Below are 23782 nucleotides of genomic sequence, written 5' to 3'. Positions count from 1 at the left end.
TTAGACCACACCTGGAATATTGTGTCCAATTCTGGTCCCCACAATTCAAGAGAGATATTGACAAGCTGGAATGTGTCCAGAGGAGGGCGACTAAAATGATCAAGGGTCTAGAGAACAAGCCCTATGAGGAGCGGCTTAAGGAGCTGGGCATGTTTAGCCCGAAGAAGAGAAGGCTGAGAGGAGATATGATTTGTTGTTGTTCATTTGTTCAGTCGTCTCCGGAGATATGATAGCCATGTATAAATATGAGGGAGCAAGCTTGTTTTCTGCTTCCCTGGAGACTACGATGCAATGGAACAATGGCTTCAAACTACAAGAGAGGAGATTACATCTGAACATGAGGAAGAACTTCCTGACTGTGAGAGCCGTTCAGCAGTGGAACTCTCTGCAGTGGTGGAGGCTCCTTCCTTGGACGCGTTTAAACAGAGGCTGGATGGCCATCTGTCAGGGGTGATTTGAATGCAATATTTCTGCTTCTTGGCAGAAAGGGGTTGGACTGGATGGCCCATGAGGTGTATTCCAACTCTTTGATTCTATGATTCTATGTTTTTTTTTTAAAAAAAATTATAATCCAGCCCTCCAACAGTTTGATGGACTGTGACCTGGCCCTCTGTTTAAAAAGTTTGAGGACCTCTGCTCTAGAATCAGGGCAGTATTTTATTTATTTATCGAGCCATCAGCAACCAGTCATTTATATTAAATTTCTAACAGAACAAAGCAAACAAACAGACAAGATACAAAAATACAAAATACAGAATACAAAATTTGTGAGTTTGGTAGTTGGTTAAATGTCCTTTGACCAGTATCTGGCCACTTGGAGTGCTTCCGTTGTTGCTGCAAGAAGGCCCTCCATTGTGCATGTGGCAGGGCTCAGGTTGTATTGCAGCAGGTGGTCAGTGGTTTGCTCCTCTCCCCACTCGCATGTCGTGGATTCCACTTTGTGGCCCCATTTCTGAAGGTTGGCTCTGCATCTCGTGGTGCCAGAGCGCAGTCTGTTCAGCGCCTTCCAAGTCGCCCTGTCTTATGTGTGCCCAGGGGGGAGTCTCTCATCTGGTATCAGCCATTGGTTGAGGTTCTGTGTTTGAGCCTGCCACTTTTGGACTCTCGCTTGCTGAGGTGTTCCAGCAAGTGTCTCTGTAGGTCTTAGAAAACTATTTCTTGATTTAAGTCATTGACGTGCTTGCTGATACCCAAACAGGGGATGAGCTGGAGATGTCTGCCTTGGTCCTTTCACTGTTGGCTGCTACTTCCCGGGCGGATGTCAGGTGGTGCAATACTGGCTAAGCAGTGTAATTTCTCCAGTGGTGTGGGGCGCAGACACCCCGTGATAATGCGACATGTCTCATTAAGAGCCACATCCACTGTTTTAGCGTGGTGAGATGTGTTCCACACTGGGCATGTGTTCTCAGCAGCAGAATAGCACAGCGCAAGGGCAGATGTCTTCACTGTGTCTGGTTGTGATCCCCAGGTTGTGCCAGTCAGCTTTCGTATGATATTGTTTCTGGCACCCACTTTTTGCTTGATGTTCAGGCAGTGCTTCTTGTAGGTCAGAGCATGGTTCAGAGTGACTCCCAGGTATTTGGGTGCACTGCAATGCTCCAGTGGGATTCCTTCCCAGGTAATAATCCTCAGAGCTCGGGATGCTTGTCTGTTCTTAAGGTGAAAGGCACATGTCTGTGTTTTAGATGGATTAGGGATCAGCTGGTTTTCCCTGTAATAGGCAGTAAGAGCACCTAGAGCTTTGGAGAGCTTCTGTTCAGCCATCTCAAAGCTCCCTGCTTGAGTGGTAATGGCACGATCATCAGCATAGATGAAACTCTCTGTCCCTTCTGGCAGTGCCCTCCGATTCTGAAGCAACCACAGGGCAGTAAATAAAAGAGCAGCACTCAGAAAACAAGGGAATTCCAGTCGGTGTCAACTGCGCATGCTCGGCTCTCCTTCTGTTTTAGAATGTTGAGAGAAGCGACTCCGCCCCCTTCTTTCTTTTTTTTCCCCTTTCCCTCTCTAGAGGCGCGCGCGCTCCCTGTCTTTCCCTCAGCCGTCCGTCAAGCGGCGGGGAGGGACGTGAACGCGCATGCGCGCGCCCCCGCCTTCGCCTCCTTCCCTCCTTCCCTCCCTCTTTCCCTCAGCCAGGCTCGGAGGCCGGTCTGCTTGCCTTGCCTTCTTCGCCCCTCCGCGGACCCCCTTCTCCCCCCCTTCCTCGAGCCGGGGCGCGGTCCAGGCGGCGATGAGGTAGGAAAGAGCGGGGCCTGGTCGTTTCCCCCCTGTTTTCCTTGGTATTATTATCATTATTATGGAGGAGAAGGAGAAGGGAGGCTCCAGTGCGGCAGGTTGGGCCGCGAGGCTTCCAAATGGCAGCAGGGAAGGCAAGGAAAGGAGGGGGCTGGTTCTGACAGTTGGGGAGGGTCACGTGATGGCCTTATTGGTATCATCATTATTGTGAAAGGTGAGAGAGAAGGGAAGAGTGGTGTGGTTGTGGTCATTGTGTAGTGATTGAGACTGATGGGCGTCTCTATATGGGTGGGTGGGCCAAGAAGGGCTCTTTCTCTCTATTACTATATATATATATATAGATAGATAGATAGATATAGATACACAATAACTCAGATATTGTTCTCGATATATAGATATAAACACACAATAAGTCAGACATTGTTCTAGATATATAGATAGATAAATAGATATAGACACACAGTAACTCAGAACACTATACACACACACACATATGTGTGTATATATATATATCGATAACAATATCTGAGTTATTGTGTATATCTATTTATCTATATATCAATAATATCTGAGTTATTCTGTATCTATATCTATCTATATATCGAGAACAATATTTGAGTGTATCTATATCTATTTATCTATATATTGATAACAATGTCTGAGTTATTGTGTATATATATATCGATATCAATATCTGAGTTATTGTGTGTCTATATCTATTTATCTATAAATCGATAATATCTGAGTTATTGTGTGTCTATATCTATTTATATATCAATAACAATATCTGAGTTATTGTGTGTCTATATCTATTTATATATCAATAACAATATCTGAGTTATTGTGTCTCTATATTTATCTATAAATCAATAATATCTGAGTTATTGTGTGTCTATATCTATTTATCTATATGTCGCTAACAATATCAGAGTTATTCTGTATCTATATTTATCTATATATCAATAATATCTGAGTTACTGTGTGTCTATGTCTATTTATTTATATATCGATAACAATATCTGAGTTATTCTGTATCTGTATCTATTTATCTATATATCGATAATATCTGAGTTATTGTTTATCTGTATCTATTTATCTATATATCGATAACAATATCTGAGTTATTGTGTATCTATATCTATTTATCTATATATTGATAACAATATCTGAGTTATTGTATATCTATATTTATATATCTATATATCAATAACAATATCTGAGTTATTGTGCATCTATATTTATCTATATATCGATAATATCTGAGTTATTGTGTGTTTATATCTATTTATTTATTTATTTACAGCATTTATATGCCGCCCTTCTCACCCCGAAGGGGACTCAGAGCGGCTTACAATATATATTTTCATACAATATATTATATTATTAGCATAGTACAATATCAGCATATATTACTATATTGCACTATACCATTATATTGTAATATTATTAGTAATATTACATGTAATGTTAATATATAATTAGAATTATAATATTGGATTATTATTACTAGTATTATATTGTATTACATTATAATATTATAAATATTATATGTATATACAATATACTATATTATATTATTAGTAAAGACAATAAATCGATAATATCTGAGTTATTGTGTGTCTATATTTATGTATCGATAATATCTGAGTTATTGTGTGTCTATATCTATTTATCTATATATAGATAACAATATCTGTGTATCTGTGTTATTGTGTGTCTATATTTATCTATATATAGAGATAACAATATCTGTGTATCAGATTTGGACACAATACACCTATCAGGCCAACAAGTGACCATCACTCATAAAAACACCTAAAAACACAGAGGAAGGGACTTAAAAGCCAAAAAAGCAAAAAGATACTACAGCGCATGCGCAAAACCACACACACACACATATACACAAATATACACACACATATACACACAAAACACATATACACAGACAGGGCCACAGCGACATGTGGCAGGGGATGGCTAGTATCTATATATCTGTGTACCTATATATCTATATATAGATAACTATATATGTGTATCTGAGTTATTGTGTGTCAATATCTATATATCTTTATATGGATAACTATATCAATATATCTGTGTGTATATATGTATGGATATATGTGTGTATGTATACACAACTCACACAAACACACATACAATATATGTATATATGTATATATTGTGTGGTTAGTTATTGTGTATGAGGGACTGATGAGTATTTTGGAGGGTGTTGCAATGGGGATGGGTGGGCTAAGAACATCTATCTATCTATCTATCTATCTATATCTATGTGAGTATGTGTATACACACACACATATACTATTGTTTGGTTAGTTATTGTGTATAAGGGACTGATGGGTATTTTGAGGGATATTTCAACAGGGATGGGTGGGCCAAGAATATCTATGTATCTATATGTCTATAGATATATAGAGAGTGTGGTGAGTTATTGTGTGTCAGGAACTGATGGGCATCTCAATAGCAATGGGTGGGCCAAGAACATCTCTCTCGATATAACTATATATCTATATCTGTATATATATATGTGTGTGTGTGTGTGTGTGTGTATACCACACATACATATATGCATATATTGTGTGGTTAGTTATTGTGTATGAGGGACTGATGGGTATTTTCGGGGCGTTTCAGTAGGAGTGGGTGGGCCAAGAACATCTATAACTATATCTATATATCTGTATATATATATGTGTGTGTGTGTAGATCGATAGATAGATAGATAGTGTGGTGAATTATTATTGGTGAGGGATTGATGAGCATTTCAGTAGGGGTGGGTGGGCCAAGAACATCTCTCTCTATATCTATATTTCTGTGTGTGTATGTGTGTGTGTGTGTGTATAGATAGATAGATAGATAGATAGTTTTGTGTGTAGGACTGATGGGCATCTCAGTAGGGATGGGTGGGCCAAGAACATCTCTCTCTATATATTACTATACCTATATATCTCTGTCTGTATATATATGTGTGTGTGTGTGTGTATTTATATAGTGTGGTGAGTTGCTGTGTGTGAGGGGCTGATGGGCATTTTAATAGGGGTGGCTGGACAAGAATATCTCTCTCTATATATTATGTTATCTATATGTCTATGTGTGTGGATATATATGTATATAGAGTGTGATTAGTTATTGTGTATGAGGGACTGATGGGTATTTTCAGTGGGGATGAGTGGGCTAAGAACATCTCTCTTTCCTATATATATGTGTGTGTATGTGTGAGGGCTGACACACACACCTCTCCTCTCTCTATATGTGTGTGTCTGTACACACACACATGCATACTTACTTACTTAGGCAATCCCTCATCGTCTGAGTATGATGGCCTTCCAAGTGTAGTGTCTTGGCGGTAGATACGTAGGTGACTGTGGAGTCCTATTCTTGACCCCCATGTTCTTCCACAGTGAGGGCATCAGTTTCCAAGTGGAAGGCGGCTTTATATATTGTTTGTGTGGCCTTATTAGACATGGGGCATTAATGGGATGGAGATGCCGGAGGGCTACAAGTCCAGGTGCAAGACTATAGGGAATTGTGGGCAACTGATGGGTAGAGTCAATGATATGGGTTGGCCAGGTTTGTGTGTGCATACAGAGTAAGATTATTCGGTGTGCTGTGGGCCAAAAAGAGTAGTAGATGGACTGTAGATGGGAGAGGCCTGAGCAAGGGTTGAAATCTCAATGGGGAGATCAAGAACGGTGGCTGGGACAATAGGGAGGGAACTGGTCAAAAGGTTGAGACTGTGGTGATGGCTTTTTTTTTCAAATCCAGAAGTAGGGGGTTGAAACAGTAATATTAGCATCTTAGTCATTGTTCTTGTCATATTGCATTATGTATAGTCTATTTTTATGGATCATTGAATCATATGGTTTGAAGAGTGCTGAAGGACAGAGACTGGAGTGGGGGATGTATAATAGAAGAGTTGTGTCAAGGATCAAGCTTGATTTTTTTGTGTTGGTTTGGTGTGAACGAGGGCTTACAGCAAATAGGAAAGTGGGGTGTGTTTGGAACGGACAGCGATAGTTTAGAACAGACAGTGATCAAGAGCAACCTTGATAGTCATTTTAATGTATTTTAATTGCCTTTTCTAGGTTTTATGTTTAAATGGTTAATTTATGTTATTAAGATAATTAGGTTTATTCGATTATTCATATTTGGCCCTCATTTTGGTGTTAATTTCTCTTTTGTCACAAGAAGGGGAGCCAGGAAGATAGTTCCACTGTGTCTCCTGGGTCATCAGTTGGGAGCCCCTCCCCCCCCCAGCAACAATATAGTAATATATAATACTAATATTGTGCTGTGCTAATAATATAATATTGATATATTGTGCTGTGCTAATAATATAATATTGATAAAAATATTATAATGTAATACAATATAATGCTAATAATAATACAATACAATAATTGTATATTATATATTACATGTAATATTACTAATAATATTTCCATATAGTGGTATAGTACAGTATAGTAATATATAATACTAATATTGTGCTAATTTAATAATTATAATATATTATATGTACATTTAATATTGATCATAATATTGTAATACAATGTAATAACGATAATCTATATAAATAAAAATATAATGTTTGTTTGGGGGATTAACATAACTCAAAAACCACTGGGCGAATTGACACCAAATTTGGACACAATACACCTATCAGGACACCGAGTGACCATCACTCATAAAAACACTGAAAAACACATAAGAAGAGACTTAGAAAGCCAAAAGATAAAGAAACATTACAATGCATGCACAAAACCACATATACACAAATATATTATACACACACATATACACATATACATATACACATACACAGACTGGACTACAGCAACACGTGGCAGGGGACAGCTAGTACAATATAATAATATAATAATTATATATTTAATGTTGCGTTCAATGTTACTAATATTGCAGTATAGTGGTATAGTACAATCTATATAAATAAAAATGTAATGTTCGTTTGTGGGATTAGCATAACTCAAAAACCACTGGGCGAATTGATACGAAATTTGGATACAATACACATATCAGGCCAACGAGTGACCATCACTCATAAAAACATGGAAAAACACATCAAAAGAGACTTTAAAAGCCAAAAAACTAATAATACATTACAACACATGTACAAAACCACATATGTATAGGCAAACACACATATACACAAATATACACACACATATATATACACACACAAAACACATATACACAGACTGAGCCACAGCAACGTATAGTAATATAGAATGCTAATATTGTGCTATGCTAATAATATAATACATTGTGTGTACATATAACTTGTAAGCCGCTCTGAGTCCCCTTTGGGTGAGAAGGGTGGCATATAAATAAATAATAATTAAATAAATTTATGTTTATTATTTTTGTATTCTGTTTATTTTGAAAAGTTTGTATTTGAGTTCAGGCATTGAATTTTTGCCTTTTTTGTTTGTAAACCGCCCTGAATCCCCTTGGGGACAGAGGGTAGTCTATAAATAAATCATTATTATTATTGTTGTTGTTGGGGATGTGGGATCAGATTCTAAGCAGAGTCGGTAGGTTAGTTATATGGGGTTTTTGCCTTTTTTGTGTGTAAACCGCCCTGAGTCCCCTTGGGGAGAGAGGGTAGTCTATAAATAAACCATTATTGTTGTTGTTGTTATTGGGGATATGGGATCAGATTCAAGTTGGTAGGTTAGTTATATGGGGTTTTTGACTTTTTTGTGTGTAAACCGCCCTGAGTCCCCTTGGGGAGAGAGAGTCGTTTATAAATAAACCATTATTGTTGTTGTTGTTGTTGGGGATGTGGGATCAGATTCTAAGCAGAGTTGGTAGGTTAGTTATATGGAGTTTAAAGTGGGAGGCGGAAATCTATTTGGTAGAGATTAAATAATTTTGAAGATAATAATGACAACAGCCATAATAATATGGCTGTTGTCATTATGGAGGCAATGGGATATTTTGGAAAGCAGGAGAGTGAGACAGCAGGGAGGAGAGTGAGATAGATGAGAAAAGACAGTGCTGGAAAGATGCCCTTTGTTGTCTTTGTTGGGGAGCGAGACTCCTGCAGGAAAGGTATGTCACGGCACCTTCCTTTTTGCCACCCGGTTCCTGGCGTCTTCCATCGGAGCGTGAAAGGGACATGCGAGAAAGATTCCCGTCCTGCCCTCTCACTTCACCCTCTTCCCTCGGGGTGTCTGGTGCTCTTCTTCGTCTCAGCCAGCTGCTGATCCCTCTTAGGGGTAGGATAAAGGGTATCGCAAGAGCAAGGGAACCTTAGGCCTGCTGCCTTCTGTTGCCGCCTTCCCCTGCTGTGCCACCCTTACTACCTACCCCCATTCCATTGTTGGAGAAATCAGATAATAGGAGAATTTTCCCCTTCAGTAAACTGCTTGGTACCTGTTTATATCGTCAGGCTGGTAACTCAAGGGGGGAAATGCGTGTGCGGCCTGTCTAGAAAGATGAGTATTAATCATGCATGTAGTCTGTTCCTTTTAATTAATATATATAAACAAAGCATTGCATAGTCTGACTTCTTTACATTGAGGTTGGTTCCGAGATCAAACCCCATCAGAAAAAAACCCCCTCAGTCGTTTCAATAGCCAAGGGATCTATACTCAGTGTTGTGTGCGTGAAACTGTGATATATCTTGTAAATTGTAGTTTTGGAGTGCTAGGCCGGGTTTCTTTTCTTTTTCCTTCAGATGGTGGATGCTGATGTTTGTGCTGGTGGGGATAGCACAAGAAGAAAAATGGATGCTCTCACAGATAGTGCAGCTGAGATCGTTCCGTTGGAGCTCTATGATTCAGCCCGAGCAAAAATAGCAGCTAATCTACAGTGGATCTGTGCAAAAGCCTATGGAAGAGGTAAGAATCCCCATTGGGAGATGATGCTTTTATTTTTCTTTCCCTTTGCGTTTTCTTTTTGCCTTGTCCTTTCAGATGTTAAGTGGATTGGAGATGATCTGTGTTTTAAATATCAATTGTGTCAAACTGATTTGCTGACCGGCCTGTTCCTATGTTTTCAAATACAAGAGTAAATGCCAACCAGGAAGCTTGCCGATGTATTGCCCACAACCCCCGTCCCCGCCCCTTATTGTAAATGGCTTACAGTTGGAAGTGCTTGAAATCCTGCCATGTCCCTGCTTTGGTTTCTGCTAAATTAGTGCTGTTTTGCACACTATAGATCTACACTGAATCTTACAGGCTTCTTAGGCCCTTGCAGTGTGAGTCATTTTTGGCAACCACATGCATCCTTACCTACTTTCTGATGGCTCAGAATTTATTAGGGATTTTTGTATGGTTTTTGTATAGTAGGCCACAGACATTTTAATCATTTGGGTTTTTTTTTCCTGCTTCCCTGCATCTTCATTCTAGAACTTAGTGAAGCATCCATCTATTTTGTGTAATGCTGTATACTGTGTATCAAGAATGTGAATGAATATTATTGTTGTTTTAAATTGTTATTTTATGTTTTATACTTATTATTGATGTATTTGGATTGTTGTTTACATGATTGTAATATGTTGCAAGCTGCTTTGGGTCCTGCGAGGGAGAAAAGCAGGATATAAATTATTATTATTATTATTATTATTATTATTATTATTATTATTTTACTGACACAAAGCACAGTATGTCACAGCAAACGAGATTTCTGTGCTGGATTTCGTATCACAAAATCACAAGTCGAACACTTCCCAAGCGTCTAGGACTGTGTGATGTATTTTCAAATGAGACGCACAGATCCAAGTAAGGTGGCCTTTTGCAGTTGATAGATCGTGATTTTGTTGATGTTTATTGTTTCCAAATGACAGCTGAGATCTTTTGGCACAGCACCCAGTGCGCCAATGACCACTGGGACCACCTGTACTGGTTTATGCCAGAGCCTTTGCAGTTCGATTTTGAGGTCTTGATAGCGGCTGAGTTTTTCCTGTTGTTTTTCCTCAATGCAACTGTCACCTGGTATGGCGACATCAATAATCTAGACTTTTTTCTTTTCCACAATCGTGATGTCTGGTGTATTGTGTTCCAAAACTTTGTCAGTCTGGATTCGAAAGTCCCACAGTATTTTTGCATGTTCATTTTCCGTGACCTTTGCGGGTTTATGATCCCATCAGTTCTTTACTGCTGGCAGGTGGTACTTGCGACATAAGTTCCAGTGAATCATCTGGGCCACAGAGTTGTGCCTCTGTTTGTAGTCCATCTGTGCGATTTTCTTGCAGCAGCTGAGGAGATGGTCCATGGTTTCATCAACTTCCTTGCATAGTCTGAATTTTGGGTCATCCATTGATTTTTCAATCCTGGCCTTAATAGCTGACAGATGGTAATTTTAGGCACTGCACCCTGTGTGCCGATCACCACTGGGACCACCTTTACTAGCTTGTGCCAGAGTCTTTGCAGTTCGATTTTTAAATCCTCATCTCATGTAAACTTTTCAAGTTGTTTCTTGTCAATCCAGTTGTCGCCTGGGATTGCAACATCGACAATCCATATTTGGTCCGTCGTTCCCCCCCCCCCCCCCCCCCCCCAAGATGGTGAAGTCAGGAGTCTTGTGCTCCAAAACTCTTGTCAGTTTGAATTCGGAAGTTCCAGAGTAGTTTGACATGTTCGTTTTCTGTGACTTTTTCGGGCTTGTGATCCCACCAGTACTTTGTCCCAGGCAGATGGTATTTGTGACACAACTTCCAATGAATCATCTGAGCAATGGTGTTATGCCTCTGCTTGTAGTCCGTCAGCACAATTTTCTTGCAGCAGCATTATTATTATTATCATCATTACTAGATGGAAGTTGTAAAAATACTTTTAAAAACCTGGAGTTCTTTAAATTAGAGTTTTTAATTGGAACTTTTTCAGTAGATCTTCTTTGTCAAGCAGGACTATGAATCAATGTCTTGCACTGCAGTACAACCTTCTTGTCTGTTTTGAATGTTTAGTTTTTAAAGTAAGTATTTTTGGCTACTTACCACAGTACTTTTAAGTGGAACAAAATACAACATGCATTCATGTTGTGGAAATTAGATAGTCCTCTTAATCTAACTCTAATTTGCCAAACTCTAATGTGCTTAATGGATTAACATTTGCTTGCTTTGTGGTGGTGCGAAGTAATACATTGTATTCCTGCCTTCACATGACTTTAATTTGTTTTCAGTTGAGGTTTTACTTCTATTTTTTATTTATACATATTGTGAATTGAGAGTTGCAGTGGATCAAGTTCTTTTAGTATTCACTTTACTGTTCATGGAAGTATTTGGGAATTTATGGAGCAGCAAGCACATCTCTCCGCATAACAATATATAATTGCAGTTTTAAAGATGTATAGCTGGACCTTGAAGTAAATAGACTTTGTATCACCGTTGTACTTTCTCTTGGGATAGTTATTAAAATAGTGTGCTGTTTTTTTTATTATTAATGCCCACAATCGTAATGCTACCTAGTAAAGAACAAAGTAATTGTGTCACCTGTGTTTGTGTTTGTTATAGCCATGGGGACTGAATTTAAACAGTGACTTGTGCATGACAAGTTCTAGATATTTCTATACTTGGCTTCAAAATCATGGAATCATATTGGGATTGCAATGCAGCAGTACTTAGTTCATGGCCTATGTTAGAATTCTTTTTTGTGCAGAATATTTAAATCGGTTCAAATGATACTATGCTAACCAACATAGCTCTCATTTAAATGCTGCTTATGCAAGAAATGTAGAAATGCAGCACAGAGATGGTGATGTCAGGGAGGGAAGGTAAGCTGGTTGGACAGTTTAAGCAGCACATTGCTGACAGTCCCTCAGGGTGATAAAGTCTGTGGCGTGTCCTGATGCCTTTTGTATGTAATGTAACAGTGCCCCATTTTGATTTGTTTAAAAAACTTGAGTCTGATGTGGCATGAATGCACTGTAGTACAGTGAGACAGTGCTTTGTTCAGTGGGCCAAAAGAAACAATCGCCTTTCTGTGGCCTCTATAGAATATACAATTTATGTTGCATGTTTTTTTCTGTATCATGAAAATAATTAATAGATCTAACCTATGTCTTTTAAGTTCCTCATGATAATGCATGTCCAGCATACATTTAAGCATGTGTCATTTGAATTAAAAATGGTTGCTGAGTGAGTTGTATGTGGCATTGCCAAATTTGCAAATTTCAAGCAATCATATGACCAAAAATTATCTTCTGGATAGTATAGTCATTGCAAATAGGAATATATTTCCAGTGACTGGAAGGCACAGTATGCGGTGTAGTTGTTTGTAGATACAGATGATAACTTCGACTATAATGTGGGTGGGTTTAGGTGGCTGAAAGCAGTTTTGACATTTAGCACAAAATATTTGTTCTTCTGTAAATCTATTTAGGCTAGCATTTTTCCTCTTCTGACCTGCTTCTAACAACGATTACAGTGTACAGAATACTTAATCAAGTGTGTATGTGAAACTCTCGAGTCTACTCTTTCCAGACTGCTGGATTACACTTTATTTATTTATTTATTTATTTATTATTCAAACATATATGCCGCCACTCCCCTGGGGCTCAGAGCAGCTTGTGTTATGACAGAACATATATTCGTACTTTGAGCATTAAAACACAACTGGGGTTTTTTGTGTGTGAGAAACTGCAAGTCACTTCTGGTGTGAGAGAATTGGCCGGATGTTTTACCATCCTGTGGGAGGTTTCTCTCATGTCCCCACATGAGAAGCAGGAGCTGACAGACAGGAGCTCACCCTGTCTTGCGGAGTCAAACTGCTGACTTTTCTGTCAGCGGTTCTGCCAGCATAAGTGTTTAACCCAGGGGTCCTCAAACTAAGGCCCGGGGGCTGGATATGGCCCTCCAAGGTCATTTACCCGGCTTTCACTCAGGGTCAACCTAAATCTAAAACGACTGGAAAGCACACAACAACAACTATCCTATCTCATCAGCCATAATCAGGCCCACACTTCCCATTGAAATACTAATAAGTTTATATTTGTTAAAATTGTTCATTTTAATTATTGTATTTTTTCATGGGTTATTGCACTACAAATAATAATAATAATAATAATAATAATAATAATAACCTTTATTTGTACCTTGCTACCATCTCCCAAAGGGACTCGGTGCGGCTTAGATGAGGCCAAGCCCGCAGTACATCAATAAAACAAAGGCAGTAACAAAATAATCAATACAAAACAGTAAAATAAATCTCAAAACAAAAATAAACAATAACAACGACCACAACATTAAGACATTAATAATAACAAACAAGAGAGACTAGGACATGGAACAATGGCTTCAAACTACAAGAGAGGAGATTCCATCTGAACACGAGGAAGAGCTTCCTGATTGTGAGAGCCGTTCAGCAGTGGAACTCACTGCCCCAGAGTGTGGTGGAGGCTCCTTCTTTAGAAGCTTTTAAGCAGAGGCTGGATGGCCATCTGTCAGGGGTGATTTGAATGCAATATTCCTGCTTCTTGGCAGGGGGTTGGACTGGATGGCCCGTGAGGTCTCTTCCAACTCTTTGATTCTATGATTCTATGATTCTAAGATATGTGCAGTGTGCATAGGAATTCATTCATGTTTTTTTTTAAATTATAATCTGGCCCTTCAACAGTTTGAGGGACTGTGACCTGGCCCTCTGTTTAAAAGGTTTGAGGACCCCTGGTTTAACCTATTGCGCCAACACAACAGTGAAAGAAGGAATGGTTATGTATTGTTTCCCCAATAAGTTGCTTCCCCTTTGTTTTCCAAAGTTTGTTTTGTTTTCTGGGGCTAAATTGTCAGTCAGTATATGTGTTTGCCTCATTTCTGTGTGGCAAAAAAAATCTCTCGTTTTGACTTCATGGCTCTTTTGTTTCAGATAATATCCCAGAGGAGCTGAAGGACCCATTTTATATAGACCAGTATGAGCAAGAACATATTAAGCCACCTGTCATCAAGCTGTTACTGTCCAGCGAACTCTACTGCCGCGTCTGCAGCCTCATTTTGAAAGGGGATCAGGTGGCTGCTCTGCAGGGACACCAGTCGGTCATCCAGGCTCTGTCTCGGAAAGGGATTTACGCCATGGAGAGTGACGATTCACCGGTGTCTGAATTGGACCTTGGCTCCGCACCTATCAAAATGGTGAGCTTCAGAAAAGGGCTCTTACATTTCATCTCACCTAAATGCTGCTCCCCAGCCTTTCATTTTTAGCGCTTAGCTCGTGGCTCATTTGAATCTCTTTGAATCAACCCGTGTTCTTTGTTCCTTAGAGTCCTCACATGGGAATGATTGATGCTCTCATGATGGCCTACACGGTGGAGATGATTAGCATTGAGAAAGTGGTTGCAAGTGTCAAATGTTTTTCTACATTCAGTGCCTCAAAGGACTTACCCTATGATCTGGAAGATGCAATGATATTCTGGATTAATAAGGTAAAAAAAATGGTGTGCCTTAGTGTTTTAATGTATCGATGTGGGATATTTCAAGTGGAAGTGAAAAGGACGAACTAGAGGAAATGGGTTCAGTGACCATTGGTGTATTGAAGGGTTTTGCCATCTTTTAGAGATGTTCCACTTCAATAAAGATTTCAGCAATACTTTTGTTTTCTGGTTTGTAGGAACATAAGCCTACCTCATGCTTATGGAAAGCTCAAAAGAAGCGGATAAGGACTAAGGCCTACTCCACTTGTTTCTTAGGAATGATTACATTTTTCCTAACTATTGGTTTTTATTTCATTAATTTGTTTTGAAACCATCAAACGTTATTGAACAGGTATCCTTACTATGATTGTGTTTATTGGAATGTTTATCTTATGATTTTTTTCTCTTTTAATGTTATTTTGATGTTGTTGTTGTTTGCTGTATATGTTTTGATTTTATTGCTGTATTATGTTGTCTGGGCTTGACCCCATGTAAGCTGCTCCGAGTCCCCATCGGGGAGATGGTGGCGGGGTAGAAATAAAGATTATTATTATTATTATTATTGTTCAGAAATAACTTAATTGTGCTCAGTAGTATGAAAAATGGATTTCTTAGAGGGTTTCTGTGAGTTTTCTGGGCTGTCTGGTCATGTTCCCGAAGCATTCTATCCTGACATTTTGCCCACATCTATGGCAGGCATCCTCAGAGATTGTGAAATCTCTTGGAAACTAAGGAGGGGAGGTTTATATATCTGTGGAAGGTCCAGGGTGGGAGGAAGAACTCTTGGAGGCAAGTGTGAATGTTGCAACTGGCCACCTTGATTAGCATTGAATGGCCTTGCAGCTTCAAAGCCTGGCTGCTTCCTGCCTGGGGGATCATTTTTGGCCCTGATTTTTTCCTGCCTGGAATTCCTTTGATTTTTGAGTCTTATTCTTTATCATCCTGATTTTGGAGTATTTTTTTTTAAATACTGGTAGCCAGATTTTGTTTATTTTCATGGTTTCTTCCTTTTTGTTGAAACTGTCCACATGCTTAGCCTCCTCAGAGATTGTGAGGTCTGTTGGAAACTAAGCAAGGAAGGTTTGTATATCTGTGGAAGGTCCATGGTGGGAGGAAGAACTCTTGTCTATTGGAGGCAAGTGTGAGTGTTGCAACTAATCACCTTGATTAGCATTGCAAAGCCTTGCAGCTTCAAGGCCTGGTTGATTCCTGCCTGGAGCATCCTTTGTTGGGAGGTGTTAACTGACCCTGATTGTTTCATGTCTGGAATTCCCCTGTGTTCAGAGTGTTGTTCTTTATTTACTGTCCTAATTTTAGAGTTTTTTAAATATTGGTAGCCAGATTTCTTAGATGTTTACTTCTAGAAATATGTAAATAGAACCAGAGATTGTTGTTGTTGTTTATTTGTTCAGTTGTTTCTGACTCTGTGACCTCATGGACCAGCCCACGCCAGAGCTCCCTGTTGGCCATCACCACCCCCAGCTCCTTCAAGGACAAGCCAGTCCCTTCAAGGATCCCATCCATCCATCTTGCCCTTGGTGGGCCCCTCTTCCTTTTTCCTTCCATTTTCCCCAGCATCACTGCCTTCTCCAAGCTTTCCTGTCTTCTCATTATGTGGCCAAAGTAGTTCATCTTTGAACCAGAGATATTAACCTTAATTTTTGAGAACACATTGGAAGTCACTGTTGGGAAAGTAATCAATAGAAATCAATATTTAAGTCTGGGGGTATTTTTTGTGCAGAGGGCTTTTTTTCATAATTGTCACTGGAGAGCTTCAGCATTGCGGAGTTCATGTGAGCATAGGTCTTGAATAATTCAGTTCAAAATAATACGTTGCGTAGGGAAATCTAGTTGCAGTGTCTCTGAAGCTTTCATTCCAAATATAGTTGGTGGTAACGAACTAACTCAGTTCAGATTTTCAGCTCTGAAAGTATTTATCATTCAGGTACAGATTTTTTCCTCCTACTTTTGTACTCTAGAAGGATTATACTCAGGATACGATCCCGTCAAAGTTAAGCAGTTTAAAGGGCTTTTGATTTCAAGGGGGAAGTCTAAAAGTATACTTATCTCATAATTGAAATCTGTCTCTATGTCCCACCTCGTAATTTAAGATGATCCGGGAAGGTCCTGCTCTCGCTCCCGCCTACATCACAAACGCGTTTGGCCGAATGAGAGACAGGGCCTTCTCAGGTGTGGCCCCCACCTGTGAAATGCCGTTCCAAAGGAGATAAGATCGGCCTCATCCCTCCTGGCTTTCAGGAAGAAAGTGAAATTTTGGTTGTGGGACCAGGCTTTCAGACAGTAGACTTAATTAGCACTTTGGTTGGAAATTGACTGGAATGACGATACAGCTGATGATATTGTATTATTGTTTTAATTAATGTTTATGTACTGTTTTAATTAATACTTTATATTTTAATTGTGTTGTATTATTGTAATTTTTTATATGAAGCGGCATCGAATCGTTGCCTAATGTAAGCCGTCCTGAGTCCCCCTTCAGGGGTAGAGAAGAGACGGGGTAGAAAAACCCGAAATCTATATAAATAAAAATGTAATGTTTGTTTGTGGGATTAACAGAACTCAAAAACCACTGGGGGAATTGACACCAAATTTGGACACAAAACCCCTAACAATCCAATGTATGTCCTTCACTCAAAAAATTGATTTTGTCATTTGGGAGTTGTAGTTGCTGGGATTTCTGAACCCCACCAATGATGGAATTGAACCAAACTTGGCACACAGTTCTCCCATGACAAACAGAAAATACTGGAAGGGATTGATGGGCAGTGTCCTTTGGTTTTGGAGTTGTAGTTCACCTACATCCAGAGATCACTGTGGACTCAAACAGTGAAGGGTTTGGTGGGCAGTGTCCTTTGTTTTTGGAGTTGTAGTTCAGCTACATCCAGAGATCACTGTGGACTCAAACAGTGATGGATTTGGACCAAACTCTACACGAATACTCAATATGCCCAAATGTCAACACTGGTGGAGTTTGGGGGAAATAGAATCTCGGCATTTGGGAGTTGTAGTTGCTGGGATTTATAGTTCACCTACAATCACAGAGCATTCTGAACCCCACCAATGATAAAATTGGGTCAAACCTCTCACACAGAACCCCCATGACCACCAGAGTGGGCCACAGCAATTCGTACGAGGGGATGGCTAGTAAATAATAAATTAAAACTGTATCACTTCTGCTGGATAGTCTCTTTAACTACACCTCGATATTTTGAGTGCAGAGGTAGGGAAGCATAACTGGCGGAATGAAACCAACTGGCAGCAAATGTAAGCCATATAAAGATTTGTAGGGAAAATAATGGCATTCTTTACCCCCTTTCCCACCTTTAGGTGAACCTAAAGATGAGAGAGATAACAGAGAAGGAGATCAAACTGAAGCAGCAATTGCTTGAAAGTCCGGGTCATCAGAAGGTAAGAACTCGTAGAAATACTACGTTAGCTGGATGTGAATCTTCCTGTTAAGCTTGTTTCTCCCTAAGCATGTTAAGGATTCCAGTATTCACAATACCCGATAAATTTCCTTGAATGTGATGTTCCTAGGTTCCTATTCTTTCCCTTGATCTTTCTGACCTTAGCAATTTCATGTTCTCAAGAGCTTTTTATTCCTTCTTGCATTTGTATCCCTGTTTCAAGTTGAATGGAGAGGCTGGTGACTGGAGTCTGCTCTGATACATTGGATTAGAGCTGCTTTCTCTTCTCCATAGTTTCTGCTATGTCTTGTTTTAACATTTGAATCCTGCTTATTTGGGTTTGAAGCAACTATGGAATTAATAGGCCATTTTCAGCATTTATTCTGAATTTTTTTTTCTGGGTCGTATTTCTGAGGAATTTGTGATAAATACTAATGAAGCATGTACTAGTCATCCAGAAGGATTAGCAGTGAATGTGTGCAACTGCCCTCCTATTTCCTCCCCCATAACTATTCCAGTGAACTAATATTGTGAAGAAATGTTACACTTTCATTACTGGAAAATGTACAATTTTCTCAAACATCACTGACTTCAAAGGTGGCCTGATTTCTTTTGGAAGAATTAACACAATAGTAAAATTGCGCATCAGTAAATCAAAATGCTGTTGCCTAAGTTCTAATTGGCGCCTATTAAATGGCGCAATATGGTACTGGTGTGGGATTGCTTGATTTGGGTCTGGACAATGTATTTTTAATATTTCTATATCAAAATTATTCCACGATATGAAAGTGTCTGTCAGTTGAGTTTGTTTTGGTATTGCTTATAACTCGCTCTGCTGATATTCCTCTCCTGTTCCCACATTCCCTTCCCTGCTTCCTGAGCAGTCTCCTTCCAAATGGTATTGGAAATTAGTACCTGTAAGTTAATTAATTCTACACAACAGTTGTCATCCACAAAACCATGGCTTTCGATTATTCTTTTCTTGGTGTTTGCTTCCATTTGCAATGCTGCTTTCACAACTTGCGAGAATCTCTTTGCCTTCAGAAAATGTAGATTTCATTTACATGGTTCTGCATACTGTACATACAGCATAGTCATCACTACACAGCATTTTCAGAATTGTTGATAGGCAAAATCTGGAGATGGAAGAGCAAGGAAATCACAGTCAAAAACTTTGTTCGTGCAGCGCTAAGGTGAAGCTGGTCAGTTTAAAGTAGTGGTGTTTGCATCTTTTTTTTTTTTTTTGGAGATAGCTTTCAAGAGGGTTTATCTAACATTTTTATCCAGTAGATGTTGTACAATGGATTTAGATCAGTGGTTCTCAACCTTTTTTTGACTAGGGAACACTTGACCAGGAACATTAGTACCAAAAGGCTTACAAATCAATTTTTGGTCAAGTTTAGATTAGGCTTGGTTATTTGGGGTGCTGATTCAGAGAATTGCATTGGATAGAACACATCAGCTCTAGTTTCTGATACAGAACATATGCCACTCGGTAGTCGTCATCTGCTTGCCCAGAGAAAACCATATTTAATAATATAGAGCTGATGTGGGTAGTCAGCCTCTCCCCTACTGACATCCCCGTTGCCTCAGCACTATAAGAGAGTTTTGCAAAACCAGTTTGCGAGGCCGGTCTGAGTCCCTCTACGGAGGTGAGAAGATTGGGATATAAAAGTTTTAAATAAATTTAAATAAATAAATTCTCGTTGCAGTGTGGTTTTGAGGCAACGGTGTAGTTTTTTCTTTTTCTTTCTTTTTTGTCGTGTCAGGAGTGACTTGAGAAATTGCAAGTCACTTCTGGTGTGAGACAATTGGCCATCTGCAAGGACATTGCCCAGTGGACGCCCGGATGTTTTGATGTTTTAGCATCCTTGTGGGAGGCTTCTCTCACGTTGCCGCATGAGGAGCTGGATCTGATAGAGAGAGCTCATTCGCGCTCTCCCCGGATTCGAACCTGTGACTTGTCGGTCTTCAGTCCTGCCAGTGCAGGGGTTTAACCCACTGCACCACCGGCGGCTCCCTACGGCAGTGTTTCTCAACCTTCCTAATGCTGTGACCCCTTAATACAGTTCCTCATGTTGTGGTGACCCCCAACGATAATATTATTTTTGTTGCTACTTCATAACTGTAATTTTGCTACTGTTATGAAGTGTCATGTAAATATCTGATATGCAGGATGTATTTTCATTTACTGGATCAAATTTGGCACAAATACTCCCACATTTGAATACTGATGGGGTTGGGGCGGGGGTTGATTTTTTCATTTGGGAGTTGTACTTGATGGGATTGATAGTTCTGAATTCTACCAACGATGAAATCAAACCAAACTTGGTACACAGAACTCCAATAACCAACAGAAAATACTGGGAGGGTTTGGTGGGCATTGACCTTGAGTTTAGGAGTTGTAGTTCACCTACATCCAAAGAGCACTGTGGACTCAAACAATGATGGATCTGGACCAAACGTGGCACAAATACTCCATATGCCCAAATGTGAACACTGGTGGAGTTTGGGAAAAATAGACCTTGACATTTGGGAGTTATAGTTGCTGGGATTTGTCGTTTTGTGAACCCCACCAACGATAGAATTGGGCCAAACTTCCCACACAGAATTCCCATGACCAACAGAAAATACTGTGTTGTTGTAGGTTTTTTTCGGGCTATATGGCCATGGTCTAGTGGCATTCTCTCCTGACGTTTCGCCTGCATCTATGGCAAGCATCCTCAGAGGTAGACCTCACTACCTCTGAGGATGCTTGCCATAGATGTAGGCGAAACGTCAGAAGAGAATGCCTCTAGACCATGGCCATATAGCCCGAAAAACCCTACAACAACCCAGTGATTCCGGCCATGAAAGCCTTTGAAAATACAGAGAATACTGTGCTTTCTGATGCGATTTGGCGACCCTTCTGACACCCCCTCACAACCCCCCCAGGAGTCCCGACCCCCAGGTTGAGAAACACTGCCCTACGGTGTAGTAATGGTAAGGAGGCGGACCATATTTTTGTTCTTGTGGACCCACGGACCACAGCTTGGGAACCACTGCTCTGGAGATTCCTAGAGAGAATCTGTGAATAATCAAATCCACAAACGTGGAGGGCCAATTAAGATTTGTCATTGGGTGTTTCAAATCAGTGTTTTGTGATTCACTTCCGGAGGCATTGTAGAGCCCGTCTTAGTCATGAGTGCTTTGGATTTCCATTGGCAGGTGTCTTAAAATGCCTAGTAGTTAGGAGTAGGTGACGGAATACAAGACTTCAAAAAATGTTGCTCTGACCTGTTCTAGGAATGTTGATTGTTGATTATAGTTAGGAATGCAGTGGTTCTTGCACTGTATGGAGTTTAGCTGACAGTACAATGCAAGTATTTGATAAGCCAGAATCCGTGATTTTGAAAGCTTTTTTTTTTGCAAGGGTTTTACTTTTGTTGCATCAGTTTCAGAAGTGGGGAGGATATTAGTTGGAGGGTAGGCTTTAAACTAATCAGATCACCTTGCTTTGTATGGTAATCGCCTTGACTCAAATAATCATGTTTTGGGATATAAGGGGTATTAGCCCTTTTGAATGTATTAACATGATTCTGATTGCCGTCTTGTATCTTGCTGTTTTGTTGCAAAAGCCTGATCTGATGCATGCGCTATCGCACTGCATGCTGGAGCCAGTGGAATATGCTCGTGTGGTACAGTATGATTCACATTACATTACGTATTTATGGAGAGCTTCAAGCTGGAGGATAAACAGCCTTCATCTTACATTATCAAACTTCCCAATTAATTTTTTTCCTATGATGTCCTTTAATCAAACACATCCATCTCTATATTTCAAAATTGGGCAAAACTCTGTACTTCTTCTGCATGGGTCACCATAAACCAACCTTCCCAATTCAAAATTAATTTGCAATCAACTCCAAACTTGCTTATTTGCATAACCAACTCCTCGGCGTGAGCTTTCCTCAAATATATACATGTTTCATACCTAGATGTGGCCTTACATAGCTGGTTAGCTAGTTGATCATTTTTAGTCTAGTGGTGTTTATCTCCAGGTAAGTATTAGTCAGATGTGATTTATTGAGTGAATATGGGCTCCGTTCAATCATATATTTAGGATTGTTTTTACTCATTGCGCTGCTTTTTGTGCTACGTAGCTCAGATTGTCAGTTGCATCTGTCTCATATTGTGCACTAACTGTAGCAGCTTTCATAATAGATTGTGGTATTCTGAACTAAAGTGAGTAAACGGTTTACTGAAGTGTTATGTTTACCCAGTAAATCTACTTAGGTTTAATAACTAGCCATATATGTCCTTTTCTGCTTAAAGCATATGCTGATTTGGACTGAAAAGTTGGTATCTATACTACATTTACTACATATACCGTATATACTTTTTTAGGCTGAAAAAGCCCCCCATGGCTTATACTTGAGTAAAGGTTATTTATTATTTTACTGTTATTGTTATTATTTTTATTACATTTATTATTTTACTCTCTTATTATTAATATTATTATTATTACATTTATTATTTTTCTGTTTATTATTATTATTACATTTATTATTTTACTCTATTTATTATTATAGAATCATAGAGTTGGAAGAGACCTCATGGGCCATCCAGTCCAATAAGATTAAAACATTTATTGTTTTAATTTTAACACTGTTATTAAATTTATTATTCTAATCTATTATTATTATTATTATTATTATTATTTTACTCTATGATTATAATATTACATTTATTCTAAAATTACAACAGCAAAACAACAGAGAGGAAACAATCAACGACATCTAATCACCCCTCAACAAAAGATTGCCCCAGGCACTGCCAGGCCCTCAAATGCTAATCAAGGTGGTCAGTTGAAATATTCACACCTAGCTCCAACAGACAAGACTTCGTTGTTCCACCCTGGTTATTCCACAGATATATAAACCAATTTTCCTAGTTCCAGCAGACCTCACTACCTCCGAAGATGCTTGCCATAGATGCAGGCGAAACGTCAGGAGAGAATCCATTACATTTATAATTTTACCCTATTATTATATTTATAATTTTACTCTTATTATTATTTTACTCTATTATTATAGTTGTTATTACATTCATTATTTTACTGTCTTTATTATTATCGGAAGGATACATAAGCACATTTGCACTGAAGAAGAATAGAATAATGATTTATTCAGAGTTTGGCAGTCTTATTTTAAATTACAGTTTTATGTAAATATTCACCTCCTGATGCCTCAATTAATGTAATTGTATTGCTATCTATTTTTATTTTGAAATTTACCAGTAACTGCCAGTAACCCTTGGCTTATACTCGAGTCAATATGTTTTCCCAGTTATTTTGTGGTAAAATTAGGTGCCCCAGCTTATAATCGGGTCGGCTTATACTTTAGTATATTCGGTATATGTATTTGTGTACAGATTTAAGTTGATTCTCAAAGAGAGACAGTCAGATATAGTCAGATAATAAAAATAGAAAGTTGTTCCTGTTTGCCAGTTGGATTTCTTTGTGCATCTCAGACTTTATATTTGCTGAATTGTTCCTCTGGATAAAGGTGTCTCTGTTTCTTTGAAGAGTTTTTAGTTAGGTGGCATGGGTGATTGGGAAAGTTGCTCCAAGATTAGCAGGCTGATAGTGAAAGCTGCTTGAACCAAAAACTATATTCCAGCTAGATGTGAAAATACAGTTTAACCAACTAAAATGGTAATTAAGACTTGGTAACGTAGTTCCTACAGTGACAAGAAATTGT

At 39.1% G+C, this 23782-nt stretch overlaps 1 protein-coding gene across 6 annotated transcripts in view; it reads left to right on the top strand.

Annotated features, from left to right (window-relative positions):
• Nucleotides 1-2017: 2017 nt before the first annotated feature.
• Nucleotides 2018-23782, top strand: part of CAMSAP1 (calmodulin regulated spectrin associated protein 1) — a 46019-nt gene continuing 24254 nt past the window's right edge. For 2 of the 6 annotated variants that reach the window (XM_067471854.1, XM_067471851.1), the window contains exons 1-6: nt 2018-2232; nt 8951-9113; nt 14073-14335; nt 14464-14625; nt 17962-18042; nt 21659-21718. In XM_067471854.1, the coding sequence (XP_067327955.1) occupies nt 8951-9113; nt 14073-14335; nt 14464-14625; nt 17962-18042; nt 21659-21718 (729 nt within the window). In that variant the 5' untranslated portion in view covers nt 2018-2232. Of the gene's footprint in view, nt 2233-2426; nt 2447-8950; nt 9114-14072; nt 14336-14463; nt 14626-17961; nt 18043-18925; nt 18959-21658; nt 21719-23782 lie in introns of those variants that run through there. The other 4 variants (XM_067471855.1, XM_067471853.1, XM_067471852.1 and 1 more) reach the window with 3 other exon arrangements.

This window comes from Anolis sagrei, chromosome 11 (genome assembly GCF_037176765.1).
Source record: "Anolis sagrei isolate rAnoSag1 chromosome 11, rAnoSag1.mat, whole genome shotgun sequence".
Lineage (NCBI taxonomy): Eukaryota > Metazoa > Chordata > Lepidosauria > Squamata > Dactyloidae > Anolis > Anolis sagrei.
This window is presented reverse-complemented; position numbering and strand designations above follow the sequence as displayed.